The sequence below is a fragment of the Aythya fuligula genome, chromosome 2 (genome assembly GCF_009819795.1).
Source record: "Aythya fuligula isolate bAytFul2 chromosome 2, bAytFul2.pri, whole genome shotgun sequence".
Lineage (NCBI taxonomy): Eukaryota > Metazoa > Chordata > Aves > Anseriformes > Anatidae > Aythya > Aythya fuligula.
Window position 1 is genome coordinate 60798698 of NC_045560.1, and position 17110 is coordinate 60815807.

A 17110-nucleotide genomic window follows, 5' to 3' on the forward strand; every position below is an offset into this window, starting at 1 on the left:
GCCTGTAAAAATGCTTATAGTCTATTATTAGTGCTTGTTTAAAACTTGAAATAAATATGTTTAGACTAGAAGTTTTAAGTTGAATGTTTTTAAAAGCCAGGTTCTCAAATTCATTCTCAGTCATCAAGCTAAACAAAGCTTAATTCTCAGAAGTACTGAAAAGCTGTTCCGAATTCACTGAAAGCTCTGAAATTTTGCATGGGTTGATGCCCTCAGGATCAAGTCAGAGAGCAAGAAAAAGGCCTGACAGAGCAGATAACTTTCCCAAAGAGAATAACAAGAGAAACACTCAAAATATGTGAACAAGGACAAGAAGCAAGGGGCAGCGATAGAAGTCACAGCTAATGGCAATATGTATTTCTTCATTCAGTGCTATTGAAAATGACTTCATACTCACTTAATGGTTTGTTGCTATTAAAGGGCCACATTTCCTCCTTTATTCCTGCAGGACTCTTGCTGTGGATTGTAGAGAATATTTACATCTCAATTTATTTCTCAGACCATTGGCCATAATTAAAAGTGGAATTTGGCACTCTTCAGAGTCCCTGCTGGAGACTTTCACCTTGTAGAAGAAAGGGGATTAGACGTGATGATTTATTGGGCTCATGTAGAGTCCCCTGACTGTACTGTGGCACTGAGCCGAAAGAAAGCTGAAATGGTATCCAGTCCTCTCTGGCAACTGCTCACACCATGAGCAGAGCAAATCCTATCCCTATAATAAAACCCTGTCCTGTTTCATCCAAATTTTCCTAAGTTTCTGATGTGTGTGGGTTTTTGGTAGCACAAAGTTAGTGTTGGAGAAGACAGCGTCTGCCTGACAAGGCAGGGTATGCCTCTGTGAGGCTGCAGTCTGCGTCTGTGTTTGTTATCACGGCGTGCCTTAAGCTGTGCCTACCAGGAAAAAAAAAAAAGGCAGAAAACAATTTCCTAAAATCATCACACTCCATTGGAGAGAGGGAATTGAAATGCTGTTCAGAATCACAGCTATGACATTTGATCATTGCTTTGTGATTGTTTTTCAGGTTTTTTAGGACCCCTTAGGTACAGAAGCCAAACAGAAATGCAGTCATGAATCTGGCAGTGGCTTGCTTGCTTGCTTGCTTTTTTCTCCCCTGCAAAGCCAGACAAAAGAAAGGAAAACGTATGTTGTGCCCAGCTTCTACCACAGCATTAAAAAAAAAAAAGTATTTCTTTGGGGTGATTGTTCTAGGAGAGTAGATGGTAAACCAGCTCTTTGTTAGGGTGAGCTTTCAGGTGTCTGTTGAAACACCTCAAAGCAATTTACTGCTTTGTTTGATGCTTTTAAGTGTGCTGTTTTTGGACTTTGAGTTCTTTGTCATCACTTGATAATAGTGAGGGAGAGCACCTTGATAAAAAAAAAAAAAATAAAAAAAAAAAAATGGAGGAATATGTCTGGCAGGAGCTGTTTCCTCTGTAGGGAGTTTGCTGGTGGAAGGACGATGTGCTGGGACTGAAGTGTATTGATTTCTGCAACGCCTTATTGCAAAAGTTTCTTATGTCCAGGATGAAATCTGGTCAGAAAGAGAAAAGAGGAAAAAATAAAACAAACAAACAAAAAAAAAACCCAAAACCACCCTAGAGAAATGGCTTTTAGAACAGGCAAACTACATGGTGTAGCTGATGGGGAATCGTGCCTTACCTTTAGGTCCTTGGTCTAATTCAGGCACAGCAAAAATTTATACCAGTTTAGTGACATCAAGGCTATTTATGTTATTTATTGTTATTACTCACTGAACACTTGTTGTAGGGTTGTTTCTGTTGATAATGTGAACTCCTTGAGTATTACGCTTGTTTTGATATCCTCCAGACATCTTTTCCAGCTAACAGAGCTGTGCTTTCCATGTGCTATGACTTGCCAGGGATGCTTCTTCACAGTTCAGAAGTGTCTTCAACATTTGACACTTCCTTAGCATAGTGAGGAAAGGTGAATACATATAAAAGCTGCTTGTAGAAACCATTCCCCTTGGCAAGTCCGCTTCAGCTGGGCCATGTAACTGAGAAAAAATACAATAAACACTTTCCTTGAGTCAAAGAATTTTTCAGTCTGTCTCAAACCTGATTGTCATTGTATCTTTCAACTCTTAGAAATCAGGAATACTTAAAGGTGATCCATGTGCTGCAGTGTCACCAGTACATGATCCAATTACTGGAAGCAGGTAGACTGTCCGAGAAAGAAAGTGGGTGTATATCTGACTTAAATATTGCTTCTCCAAATTGCTTTTGGGCAAATATTCAGTATTTTCATTATGCACTCACTTCCCAGACAGTCTGTGGTATACCTGAGAGAGAGAACCGTCTTGTGTCTGTTTTAGGAAAAATCCCACATAACGTTGTCTTCGTATTTTAAGATTGTGAGCAGAAGGGACTGAACATGTGGCAAAATTAATAACTGGGTAGGATTCATACTTTCATCCTTAATTAAAGACAAGTGGGTATGTGAAATACATTTCCCCAGGGCTGTGGTGGAGGAATATCCACACATGTAATTAATCTAGCTGCTGGAAGTCACAATTTCACCACTAAAATGAAACAGAAAGACACCAGTGAACAATATGGGCACACTCCAACATTCATTGAAGTCAATGGGAAACTTGTCTTTTGACTTCAAAGGGCGTTGGACTGAACCCGGCAAGATCATATTAAAACACTTAAAAGTCATTAAGCATTTACTCTTGCCATACTGCAGTATCAGAGCTAGAAAAGCCATAGGTGGATTTTAATTTGACTCACTGCCTACAGTTTTAATTGCTCTGTGTTGACACAGTTGGCTGCATAGGGTTGGATTAGGTGGTAATTTGTCTGATGATTTGTTGTGTTTCACTGCTGCCTCATGATATGCTCTTTATGGTCTTGTTTCTGTGTATGTGTTGTCGTCTTGTATGCTGATACAATCCTCACTGAAGTTATTACACATGATCTTCTGCGAGAGCAAAACTAGTAGCTTCTGTGAATTTTAGCATTGCTATTTTCTGATCTCTTAATGGCACAACTCCTACCCAAGGGAGTAGGAGAGGTAGATGCTGAAGATGTTGATGTCTCATCCCTTTGAGGGATTCAAGGTGAAGTTGAGAGTTGGCCCATTTGAAGATTTGTTGTCCTTACTTATGGTATTTATCACCTCAATCTGCATTGAATTTACACACAGTCTTTTAACTAGCTGAAATTTAGGAGGGATGTTTGCCCATGAAAAGGTAGGATGTCTGCCATTTCTATTTCCTGGTAAATTGGATTTTGGAAGTCAAGACTGAACAGAGCACAATGAGCGTTTTGTTCTTATTCTATCAGACAAATAATGTGGCACCACTTATAGTATTTCTGGTGTGAAGCCTAGAACACAGTGATTCAAAGAAACTGAAAAACTTTCTTCCATATTTCCTGCAAATGTTACTGCTCTGAGGGTGGAGAAAGCTTGAGTTTTCCTTTCAGAATCATGCTGGAAGATGGCTTCTCTTGCCCCTGCGTGTCTGTAGCTTTATTTTTTATAGCCACATTTAACCATTTAATAATTTAATTAATACTGGGGGGGGGGAGCATGACAAAAAAAAACAAAGGAAAAACACAAAAAAACAAGGCCAGATGGTTTCCTTTTTTTTTTTTTTTTTTTTTTAAATACGTGGTGCACAGTAGAGGTGACTTCAAAGTTGAGGATTTAGAAATCCCAGAGAAAACTCACTGTTTGCTTCCAAATTTTGCAGTACTAAAGGAAATGCATCCTAATTTAAATCTTTTTTTAGGAAGTGTTTTGGTTTTATTGAAAAACACTTGGTTTGCAGGTGTGGCAAATGGGCCAATGACTTCAGTGGAATGAAGAGTACCAAAAGAGTAACTCATTTTTTGTGGTCTTTGTTTTGATCTGTCTTGTTTTGGTATAATGTGCTTTTTCCTGTTTGGCACTGAGCAGACCAAGGGGAACAGAAGTCTGCTTCATGTCTGCAGCGTTGAATATAAGTTCCGCTTAAATTGTGTGTATAATTGTTTTATATATATATATATAAATCTGCTTGCTTGTATGTGAAGGTAATATCTCTGTCCACTTTATTTTACAGAGAAGAGTCAAAGATGTCATATCTCCAATTGTATTTGAAGCTGCTTACAGTCTTGGGGAGCATGTACTAGAAAGAGGTAAAGAAGACAAGGAACTACCTCCTCTCAAGCCCGTTCTCCGCTGGAAGAAAGGACAAAAGATAGCACAAAGGAATCAGGTCAGGTTTGGACTATGTTATTGCCCTAGGCCAGTGGCACGCTCTAATCCTGAGCTGACAGAAGTGGATGTAAAAGATGATGGCAAAGCTTAGAGCCATTTGTACCCAGTAGTCTTTTTGTACTGTCCCTCCTGTTTCTGATGTCATTACTCTTCCATGAGGTAGTGAAGAATTGTGCTGACAGGGTTGGGTAGCAAAAAGTGAAGTCACTTATTTCAAACTGTTTGTGCTGGGCAGAAAGAGATAGAATGAGGGAAAGGATGAGAAAAGTGCTTCTCCGTCTGGTCCTTCTGGTTTTTCCCTTTCTGAATGATGGAAGTTTTTCTCATGCAAGACTTAGCCCAAGCTTTTCTTTTAGGTTAAGGCTTTGTTAGTCTTGTAGGGACAGGGTTGGGTCCAGGAGGGGACACGGGGTCTTTACCAATCTGCAGGAGGGAAGAATGATGGATGGAATAAAGAATACCTTACTTGGCCCATTTCCCTCTTTTCTTGAGGGCTCCTCACATCCAATCATGTGGCAGGGGAACCCCTTCTGCTGTTGTTATTGCAGAAAATGTCTTGCTGAAATAGTGACTCTGTTTCAGAAAAAGTGAAGTGTAGGTACAACAGTGTATAAATAGGATCTTGTTTTGCTCCTCTGCATTTCAGAACAGGCTCTTTTTATTAATTTTGGTCAGAACAACAGAATTCATATAATTTTCAAACACTCATCATTTATAGAGTGGGGATCCTTCTTTCCCCCAAAATATTCCCTTAGGAAATGAAGTGTACATGGTTGGGCTGCCTGTCTGTCTGTCTTGACCTCACTAGTATCTTTGGAAAATGTTGGGCCATTTTGACAAGAATTATCAAGACAGTGCTTATGAAGGTATTAAGCATATTCAAGGTTCATGAAAGCAGGTCAAGGAGAGAGACCCCATTTGTGACCTTTCAAAAGGCTCCAGTTTGTGTGTGGTCCTTGTAGGTGCAGGACAGCCTGCCAAGGAAGGAGCCTGCGGGACAATTCCACCTCCTGCTGTGCTGGGACTGGAGCATCCAACCATGAGGCTTGAGGCTCTGCGGGGAAATCAGACTACTGTGGCTTGCAAAACTTCTTCATTTGCAGCATCACAGGGTAATTTAGGCTAGAAAAGACCTTTGGAGATCCATTTCCTTGCTCAAAGCAGAGCCAACATAAAAGCTAGATCAAGTTGCTTGGTGTTATATCCAATAAAGTTTGATTTCCAAAGCATGCTTACAGGGTTACAATCTGGTATAGCTTCTGAATAGGAAACCTTTTTTTTTTTTCCTTTAAGCTCTGAAAAGTTTGTGTGGAATTTTAGGCTTTTAACTGGATCGTTAAATCTGTTTTTTAACTTTGGGAAGTTTGATATATAAAGAGATGCTTGCATCATCATCTGTAGCATTGCTTTCTGATGCTGCTCATAAGGATATTCTACAGGTCCTATAAACCTACAGGTCCCTAAATACTACTCAAGAAAAAAAAAAAAAAAAAAAGAAACCAAAATGCTTTGTCACATACCCATATACATATATACTTATATACATATAAGTGTTTGGAATTGCATCTTGCTGTAATTCTTGTACTTAGAGAACTGAGTATTTAATTTCTGTTTAAGCAAATGGATGACAAGAGAATCTAATAATTATTTTTATGAAGAGGGATGGTGTGTCTCTTAAGTACCTGAATGTTGCATTGTTGCAAACATACAATAGGAATTTGTAGAGAACTTTGAAACCTGTGCACTGTGATGGAAACTGAATGTTACATGAACTAAACTGGATGGACACTTTAACTACTGGCTTTAAACTCCAAAGGTCGCATTTTGCCCTGCAGGCATACTCTCATATCAATATTAAAATACCTAAATACTGAGATTATAAAGCAGAAACAAAAATATGTTGGGAATTTCCCTGACTTGTTTTCTTGTGTAATTTGGATGAGAGGGAGCCAGTTCAACAATCCCTTTCCATTTGCTTTCCAGATGTTCACTTAGCTTAGTAAGAAAAGGATTTTGACATGGGGTGTGCCTGCAAGTGTGCTTTCCACTAAGGAAGTGGGCAGAGCTTCGCTTTCAGTGTAGCAGTCATGGTGACAAAGCCCTGGCTGAGTAGCCTTGAGGCACTGACAGGATCCTCAAAGACCAACTTCATGGAAACATCAGGGCTTAGTGTTCTCTTAAGATTCTTGTCATCTTGCAAGCAGAATTGTTTTTAAAGGCCAAGAGGAATAGTAGGAAACAGTTTACGTAACAAAGGACTTGCATTTTCAAAGAATATAACAATTCTGGAGAGACCTTATGTTGTGGAAATCCAACTCAGAAAAGATCTAGTAGGTTCTGTTTTCAGAAGATCCAACTCCCTCTGAATATTAGCTCCAGATAACATTGAGATAAGTACTTAGCAGGAGAAACATAGGTTCCACACTTAGCTTGTGAAATCAGCAAGATTTCAAAAGGGTAGAGGCAGATGGACAAGTATAGTATTAATGCCAGTACTGAAGTTTTAAAATGTAACTAGTGGTGTGTGATTTCAGAAGTACTAGATCCTGTTGATCCAGTGAGAATTGGCATTTTGAAGTTGGAAAGGTTGCATCTGTTGCTTCAAGGTACCTGTTGTTACAGGTTGATGCTTTGCTGGTAAGCTCAGGTGGCTAACTTCTGTGAACGAAGGTGGCAGAAGATGATGGAAATAAACAGCTGATGAAATGGGAGGGAGCTGTAACTGGGCAGGAGAGGGGGAGACTTCCATCTGTTAATATCCTACTTCAGGTCTGTTAGACCCACTTGAAAAGGCACACATCTTGCAAACATGCGAGCTGTATAGTCACTTAGATATGTTTTTATTTAAGCTAAAGTGATGTCAAAGCTGAAGTGATTGCTTTTAGAGGATTTTAGTTTGTTTTTCATGACCCAGATGTTCCCTGCACGTGTGTATGACTTCCCTCAAGGAGAATTACAGCACTATGGTTCACAAACAAGCAGGTAGGAAAAAGTATCAAGTAACCTCTTGATGTAAGAATTAAAGGTTATATTGAGCATACAAAGTTCTTTGTGGCACTTTGCACCAATGTGTTGATGAGTCAACTTGGAAACAGTTCATAGGCACCCGCCAGTGGGAAGGTGTATCCCTTACTGATGGCATGGCCACTAAAGAGGATTATGTTGGTTATTCATTCTTTAAATCAGTTATTTAAATCATTACTTTGTATGTGAGAAAACTGTCTTGTCCTAATTGATTAGACTGGAACAGAGCTAGAGTAGTAAAGGAGTGCATTGATGTGGTTTTCATTCAGAATGCCTTAACTTATTTAACTTATTTGTTATCGTATTTATTTTAAAATAATGCAACTTCCAATGTAAGGCAGTGCAAAAAGATGCTTGTATTTAAAAACAAATATACCCATGACTGTTCAGGGAGGGGAGCCTCCTTTTCCTAAATGATCTGGCCTTAAGGCAATCAGAATATGATAAATAGTTTGAACTTCTGAGTAATTTGAGGAAAAGGATCTTCATAGAAATTTCCTGATGAGCATGATGCTACTGTGGGACTTCATGCATTGGCTTTTTTCTAAGCAAAGAGGCTCTCCTAGGTCAAAATAACGTAACTAAACTGGCCCAGGATACAGCAACAGTTGATTTCTCACTAACTTAGTCATTTTCTAGGGTTCTTGTATATGCTTACCAGAAACTATGGTTGCTATAGCTTGGTGTAATCATTTGTGGTAGCAAAAGCAAATACTTATGGGCTATGTGTACATGTCTATTGATAGATGCCTTAGCAACTTTTGTACAATTGTTGGGTGGAGACTGGTTATGTGGAGATGATTACAGCCTTCCAAGTTGTCAGTGGCTAGCCAGCTCAGTTTTGTTCAAACAGAAAATCTCTGATGGATCAAGGTTGGGTGGAGAAACAAAGATTTTACTTTTTGAGTGTGTATTATGAACTTCCCACCCTGAGGATGACTTTCCATTAGCTTCCTCATTGCCTTCCAAATCCAGTTGCTACCTCCGTCCACTGGAAAAAACTAATATATTTTCTTACTTCAGGGAAATTAATGTGTATTTAGAACATGGTTTGGCTTTGCTCATTGTAAGTGGTTTGTACTATAACATTTATTTTTGCATACCCACTGTATAAATACATGTCAACCAGGAAAGACAAAGATCTCCTGCCAAATACAGCGAGGATTTGTTCTAGCAGTATCCAGTAATGTATCTTAGAGTTTAAAATGTGGTATGCTAGAATTCTGTCTGTTTTGAATACTGTAATAAAATCACCTGCTGTTATGTGGATGGAGACACCATTTTGTTATAGGAAAATATTCTCAGTAGATTTAATTGCGTCAGCATCTTCAGGATTTTGGGAATGGTCTGTCATAAAACTGCTTATGAGAGACAGAAAATGTTTAGGACATTCTGTTCTCAGCTATGTCAGACTTGCAGTGAGAGTCTGGATATGGTGCTGCATCTCTGGGTGTCTGAGGCTGCACGTCTCTGGGTCAGGCTTCACATTTTAAAATCAAAGCACTATTTTTGGAAATGTGTGTTTGAAAAGTATTTGGACATAAATTAGCTTACTTGACAGGTATGAGAAAGCATAGGAATATTTTTATGAAGCTGAATTATGAACACCTGTAGTAATTTTGGCTTGCTGCATTAATAATGGCACTCTGTTTTTTAAAACATCCCCCCAGTCAATATCTCATACTGAGCACAAGGCAGTGACAGATCTACACAGGCTGAAATGTAGTGTTCATCCACACGGCATGATCCAGGTTTGCCAGTGGCACCTCTTCCAAAGCACAGAGATGCCAACATGCCTGCTTAAGTCAGATCAGGTCTCCACCAGCAAACTGAACTGTGCCTGGTGCGTTTCTAGGCATTGGAGTGACATCTCTATCCTGGTAAGCTGCTGGAGTGGCTCTTGCCATGGTTTCAACCTGTGCCAGCTACCGCAAACCATTCCCAGGCATGGGTCAGCTGCTAGAGTGCTCCAAGGGTCTTTCCCTGTCTTGGAGGCCAGGGCAGTTTAAGTTACTGGTACAGCTGAAGCCTCAGTAGCTTCATGTACTTGTCTGGAGCTGGATCTGTGGGAAGGGTGACGATCAAATATTTTATACCCAGGCATACAGGAGATGACTGCAGGATTCAGCTAAATTGCTGTGTTCCAGGTGAAACTCTTTGCCACTAAGCTCCCTTTCCTCCCTGGGCAGGGCAAGCTCCCTCGTTCCCTTCTGCCTTAATTCTTGCAGAGATCTGCCATGTGCCACCCTTCCTGCTTCATCGCTGTTCTTTTTCCATCAGGCAGGGTGCAATTGCTGAAAATGATGCTTTCCACTCCTCCCTTTGCCATCCTTTTGGTAGTGTCAGTCTTTTGCTCTAGACAAGTTTGGTCAGAGTCAGTGCTGAACTGGCAGGGACCGGGTGCTGTTGGTGCCAGGAAATCTGAAAAGGGCCCACCCTGAGCATACACTGGATTAGGCTGAGTATTGCATTTGCCTGCTTTTTTTTGTTGTTGTTGAATGGCAATAATGAGGAAAGATTTACAAGTCTGGAAGAGATTCAGTGCTGAGTGAGAACAGCAGGTGTCCAGATGCATTGTACCTCTGAAATGTTTGTAATTAGCAAACTCGCTGAAGTAAGAATTAGTGGAAATCAGTGCCTCTGATGGTATGCATGTTTCTATATGCTTGTTCTTAAGCAATGAAAGGCTTGGCCAGTAATTGTCCAACTTGTTTATATTCCTGCTTAGAGGCAGAGGCAAAACATCAGAGCTGGGAATGCATAAGACATGGTTTAGATCTCGTGGGCTTCCTGAAGAACAACAGCCAATATAACATGCACATCTGTGTGTGCATACAGATATGTCCACCTGCATGTGTAAGCTGTGCATGTGTGCTGGGGAGAGTCAGACTGTAAGTTAATCGTGTCAGAGGTGGTAGGACATGAGTTATCCGATTTAGTCTATAAGTTCTTTAAATAAATATGTAGAGAAGTGAGAGATGATCACATGAACATTTGCAAGCTGAACCCTAACTTGAATTCCTGTTGGGTAATTTCTGCAGTTCCATGTAACAGCATGAACTTCATTTCCAAGTTACTCTGTGGATGGAGAATTATAAGTGTAAGAGGGGACAGTTTTTCTACATATGTGTTGAGCTGTTAAAGAAAATCCTAATATACTTTAAAAGCCACACAGACAGATGACAGGCTTCATTAGTCCTCTTGATAGTGTTTCAGCAGTTATATGAAGGGTCAGTAGCGTTTAATTGGGATACCTAACATCTGGAAGCAGATAATATGATAGTATCAGCTCATTCAGTTCAGAGTACCTCAGTGCCACAAAATCCTTGTCAGTTCAGTGTAGCAGTCATAAAAACAAAACCACTGAAGTGCAGGTGAATTTTTAAGAGAGCACTTTCACACATCCTTGTGGGTCTAAATGAGCTACAGGTAGACATAAATTGCTTATCTGATTATTCTAAAGCTTTGTGTTTCTAGCCATCAAAACAGTTGCCACATATAAATACATGTATTTACTTATCATTTTTATTATGCTCTTATATTTCAAATCACGCTATTGTATGATGAGCAGCAATGGTTTTGACTCCTATGTTAAAATGTTTAAGTATGGAAGCATCCTGGGTGAAAGATTCATCTCACATAGTTTCAGTTTGGATGATAGAAATAAGGACATTTAGGGTAGAAAATGTTCTCAAGTGTCACTAAAAACTCTCCTGAGATGAAATAATTGAATTATTCTGCTATCATTCAAAATAAATGGAAGACCATTTAAGATGAGACAGGAAAATATAGTGAGAAATGTGCTACAGAAATCCATCCTATAATGGTATTGGGAGATGGAACAATTAACCCGGTATGTCTTTCTCATCTTTGTTCTATGGATTTATAAGGTCTGAAATCTTGTATAATGAGAACGCTTCTTGGATGATTTAACTGTTAATGATTTCAAAAAGAAAAAAAAATGCCTCAGCCTGAAAAATGAGTGAGTCAGACTAGAAATCTAATAAAGCTCTGAAAGGCTTTGGGGGGGTGTATTTCTATTGCCACCAATTGTAATTCTTCACCCCAGGAGAATACAAGGACAAAATTGCATTGTTAAATCCACTTACTGCTGTGAGGAATAACTAATACATGTGCTTATTAATTTGTGTTTGCATTCAATTGCTAACAGGTTTCATGCCTGATCTTTTCTAAATGGCTGATTCCATTTGGGAGTTCCTGTTCCTCTCAAAAAACACTTGAGCGTTTTCTCCCCTTTTTATCTTGGTGCTCCAGCCCAATTTTCAACACATACTGAAAGGTAATAAATAGCAGGATAGAGCTGAAATAGGGAAGAAATTAATGCATTTGACCTTAGATGGCTTGACAAGTGTCAGTGCAGTAGTCGTGAGCCTTAGGCCCAGAGTCTTCCACTCTTCAGAGTGGATGAATTTCCCTGTAGCCTTCCCCAGCTGGAGAAGTTCCATGTGTCGTGAACCCTTATTAGTGTAATAAAATAATTACTACCATTCAGTTCCTGTTTTCTTATACTAAATCACTGTAAGTGAGTACCTGTTTTCTATGCGGGAAAGCGTGCTCTGATGAAGTCTACGTGGAGCTGAGGGAGCTTCCTGGCTAGCCTGAGTCTCCTGCACCATGCGGTACCAAGGTGGCTGCTCTTTGGTTTCGTGGTTCAGATTTTGGCTTTGATTCTTCTCAACTCTTATAGCTCAGCTCCCCTGGTATTTCTGCCTTCATCCTGTGTTTGCTCTGCCAGTCGTTGGAGGTGTTGTGGAAATCATATGTTCTTAGTTTAGCCAGCACATCTGATGAAATCCTGGAGAGCTTTCCAGAGTATTAATTGCATTTCTAGCAGGAATGTGAATCTGCTTTTTTGCACTTGGTTTAGCAGGATATTTGAATGGATCACTTCCGTGAGTAGTGAAGTATTGGATGTCTGGGGGGGAGCCAGTGACTATTTATCTGTGGTCAATAGATCTTCAGGTAACAGCTTTATTTTGCAGGCAGCTGGAAAACTTAAATACAAAATGTAGGTCTAAAATCAAGCTCCTATATCTGGTTAAGCATATTAATATCCACATGATCGATCTGTAAAGCTATGAAATAGAAAATAGGTCCTGGATAAGGCAGTGAGATTTGCTTACTGCTCAGTACTTTTGAAAATCAGATCACATATCCGGGTCCTTAAATATAGAGCTAGGAACCTAACTTCACCATGTAACATGGCATAGCATCAGGATCTGAAAAGTTTTTTTTTTTGTTTTGTTTTGTTTTTTTAAAAAAGCTCCCCTTTATTCTTAGCAGTGCTGTTGTTTTGCTACTGTGATGTAGTTTCTAAGGAATCTCTGCACATACTGTAGGGTATGGTGACAATTTACAGGAAATCAGTGTAGAGACTGGAATGCTTAATCCAGATTATTGTGCATAATCTGTGTTCTGTTGAAGAATGTGGCACAGTTTGTGAATTTAAATGGATGGATCCTCGAGTTTCCGAAGGCCAGTGCTGCCACTTTGTAAAAGAGACAGTTTGAACTTTCTGTGGACTGATGTGTGAAGAAGTAGTTAAAGACCTGATCTAGAGTGAAATCTCATATCCAAACCATAAAACAACGTGTTTTCAGTGTTGAAAATCCCAGTTCTCCCCCTTCTCTTCAAGTGTTGACCTTCAGCTGTCACTTTCCTTTATCTCTGAGAAGATGGGCACAACTCTTACAGAACACAATATTGGCAACCTCTCAAAGTCTTGATTGCACATTTTGGCTAAGACCTGAAATTTCTACTGCTTCCCTGAATTCTGGGGGTTTGAATGTCTTGGAATACTTTTTTCTTTGTTTATTGGATGATTTCCAAGACTTTCTGTGGGCAGGAGTGCCATAAACACAGCTTTTTTCACTTTTCCCCGTTTCCTGTTCTCTTCCCTACTCCCAGAAACATAGATGTTTAATTTTAGATAGTCATTTAAAGACACTGAAGCAATTTAGTGAATCAGGTTTGAAACCCTGGATTGCCTTCCTCTGAGCAGAGAGCTCTGACCATTAGGCTCAAGTCAGGCTCCTTGCTTGGTTTTCTCTTGGTGTCATTTCTTAGCAGTCCAAGATCAGCAACAAGAAAAATGGGGATACCTTTAACCACACTAACCAGCAGCTTTGTGGTTAAGGATGCTTTAGGTTGCAGGACTATGGATTTATCCTATTACTTCATAAGGCAAAGGATCATATATTTATGTAAAAAGTGGAATTTAATCCTTTACCTCTATTCAAGAGGTAAGCTGGTCACAAAGGTGCTTGCTACAAAGTCCTGAGTGCCTGTGTAGACACATCTTCCCTGTCAGCTGGCTCTAGGTCTCTTCTTACAGTACACTTATCAGATACAGATGTCTTCATTCGCTCTATAGCAAGTATGTCTTAATGTAAGCTTTTTGGCTTACTCTCTGGAGGACTTGGGCAACATCCGCCTCTGCTAATCTTTCAGGATGTATCTACCACATTCCTTGACCTCCCAAGAAGCATCTTCTTTTCTACCCAAAGAAAGTTGCCAGGCAGAATATCAGAAAACCATGTTTGTCCTGGATGTTTGGTGACCTGGTGGGAACCTCTATGGAGCACTTTCGTGTAGCTGCTGGGTCCTGTGCAGCAGGGGGGAATGCAGGGAGGAATCATGGACCCTGAAATCACTAGATTTGCACTCTGCTGTGCTGTAGATCTGGGGATTGCAGGAAGGCTAGCAGACTCCCTATGCACATGCATACTGCATTAGCTCTGTGCTTTACAGTGAAGATGTGTCCTTGAAACATTGACATTGTTCAGTCTGTGCTGCTGAGTGCACACATACCTTTTTTGCTCTTGGAAATGCCAGACGGAAGTGTGGTGACCTTAAGAGATGCAGCTGTGTTTCTCTTTCAGGACAATTTTTGTTCACCCCTTCCCACAAGCTTAAAAATTCCCTTGAATGTATTTCTTATGTAAAGAAGCTTCCTGACCATCTCTGATGAACATGTTCAAAACTGTGAGGTAGTTGGTACAACTGAAGTGGAATCTAGGAAGAATCCAGTAAGAATTTGAACTTCTACTGTAAAACCACTGTTCAGAATTGCTTCTCCTCACCTTGAGCAGCAGCAACTGCAAAAATTGTGAAGTGTTTCCTATGCACAAGGAATTTATTTCCTCCTACTTCCCTCTTTCCCATCTTAAATATTATGTACAGCCTAACGGTGTGAAGGTTGGTTACATTGTTGAACACTTTGAATATGTAAAGAGCTCTGTAAATCCCTAAAACTTATTTTAAAGCCAAAGCCACTTTAAAGATTGCTTAGAGCTAAAATTGATTATATTCTAGTAGTGCTTATACATATCCCAACAATAGATGCTTTCTCTACCAACGTGAAGCACTGAATTAAGTATGGTTTCTGGCCTGAAGGAATCACAGTCCAAGTAGACCAATTAAGGGCACAGTAATAGAATGTATAAGCAGTGCTCACAAATGTTATGATGACTTACAGTGCGTTTACCACTTTTAATTCTTTAGGAGGAATTTGAAAAGGCAGGAATTAGTCAACTGGAAAGGCAGAAGAAGCAACAGGCTGGGCAAGGGAAGGCTCAAGACAGCAGAGAAGAAAGTGGAGGAAACAGAAGTGAGAAGTTACTGGATTGAGGCTGTAGCAGGCAAACAAAAACAGGAGGTAGAATAGAAGCATGGTGAAATCTATTCAAACAAGGGAAATACTGGAGAATAGCAAAGTAATCCAGAGATATCATTAGCCTATGACAGACTGAACCAATGATGGCTGCCTGTATAGGTCCTAGCAGCTGTCTGGACTGGAAATCTTCTCCCTGCACCCTCAAACCTGACTGGGTTCAAGGTTATCCACAAAAGTAAGGAGTTTACTCCTACACATTTACAGATCTGAGGACTCATCATCCTTATTTATTTCTCCTGTGTTAGTGCTATGTAGGAACTTGAGTTTTATCACATAAAATATTCTTGATGTTTTTCAGAGTAGCTTGCTGTTCACTGCATGGTGTGTTGGAAGACGTACGTGCTCAGTAGTTTTAGAAAATGAGGTATTTGTTCCTTGTGAAGAACCACATCTATGGATTTAGTAACAAAATTCCAAGATTGTTAGGTAGTTATTTAAACGTATTTACAGTACTTGATTCTTTTAAAAGTGCAGGTCATATCTTTGATCACTCTGTTCACTTTGCCAAGATTTCTGTAATGCAAATAGGGATACTGTCAGGCAAGACTGTTTTTGCAGTTTATTTTTCTTTCTCCTCTGAAGGTCAAACAGTCTTTCCTATATATAGGTACTATGCTGGTTGAGGATTAGTGCTGAGAACTTTTGAAGCTATGCCTTTGAAATGTACCATGTTTTGAGAGGGATTCCTTGTGCAAGTTCCTGTCCCAGGGCTATCATGATTCTCGTCTTTTGGTGTGGGAGCCTCTATTAAGGAGAAAAAGTAGTCACAGGCCTTGTGTTTAAACACTCACCAATTTCTACATCTGAGATTCTGAGAAAGAAAAATGTGGGATAGTAAAATGAAAGCATAAAGTAAATCACCCCAAATGTACTTGCCGCCTCCCGTTTTTCTTTGTCCTATTTGCAGCTTAGATATCAAACTATGCTGTAGGTTGTACTGCTAGTTCAAAACTAATTGATATCATAAAGGTGCACTCCTCTTTGGAGAGATCTAAAAACACAGAAAAAGGACAGGAAAAGGTCTGCTCAACTGTTCAGAAATGTATCAGTCTTTGTTCTTAACAGCAGGGGAAAATAACCACAATCCTGACAGCTTCTGAGTTTCTTGGACACGAGGAATGTGTTCCTATCTTTTCCTTTTGCTCTCTGTTGGCTGCCCCATTTAATTACGACAAATTGCCACAGAGATTCACATAGGCTAATGGAGACTTCTTATGTATTCGCTGTCTGTCAACATGCTGTTTTCTTTTTTTGCTGCTTAGTGTGCTAATGCCTAGTGTTATGTTGTTCTTTCACAACCCCTGCTTTTATCAATCTGTTAAAGATCATAAATGATAGTCTTTATCACAAGACTGACAGTGGTTCTGTTATCCTAGGATATCACTGGGTAAATAAGTCTGTAATTTTCTGTTGCTCGCAAGATAGCAGAAAAGTTTGCCACTGTTCACAAAAAAAAAAAAAAATCCTTATCTTTAATGTAGGCCACTGAATGTTTGCGTGATTTCCTTTCTTCCAATTTGCAGGGCTGAAAATAGTTTCATTGATAGTCTATATTTTCTGTTTCATTTTCTTGCACATGTGTTGGAAAGAGGTGCCAGAAGAGGTGTGAGAGAAGTAATTCTTGTAAGATGAGAAGTGGGAATGGATTGAGGAAAATCTCTGAGGGAGTCTGTTTTTGTTGAACCTTCTTGTTCAGTTAAATGAGAATAAAGACTTTTTTGTAAAGATGAGATTTGGCTTCCCTTGAGTTTCTTTAGCGTTCACACTGCATATTCTGTATCACAAATTTTGGTGATTTTTTATTTCATCCAAACATGTTGCCTCTTTGGGGGAGCTTTAATCTTATACGTTTTATGCTATAACAGTTCTTTTCTTTGCTTTTCACAGACTGTTTTTGAGAGGAACTGTCAATCTGATGACTGTGCTGCTGATTTGAAACTTCAGGGTAAATTACTGCTATCTAGGTGAGTAACTGAAGTTTTTTCTTTTTCATTCTTATATGCTAGTACACCATTCATTTTATGTAAGATGTAGTCAAAAATCAAAATGCAAATACAGTCATCTTATATCCAGACTAGGATATTGATAATGATGGCATGTCTAGTGCAGTAAGGTCTCAAGATGTACAAGGAGGTGTAGGTGTAAACTGCACACAGAAAAGCATT

At 39.5% G+C, this 17110-nt stretch overlaps 1 protein-coding gene across 2 annotated transcripts in view; it reads left to right on the forward strand.

The window, feature by feature from the left end:
- ITGA9 (integrin subunit alpha 9) overlaps nt 1-17110 on the forward strand; it is a 216740-nt gene that overhangs the window by 109337 nt on the left and 90293 nt on the right. For both annotated transcript variants that reach the window (XM_032180886.1, XM_032180885.1), the window contains exons 16-17: nt 4068-4223; nt 16833-16909. In XM_032180886.1, coding sequence (XP_032036777.1) covers nt 4068-4223; nt 16833-16909 — 233 coding nt within the window. The remainder of the gene's footprint in view (nt 1-4067; nt 4224-16832; nt 16910-17110) is intronic.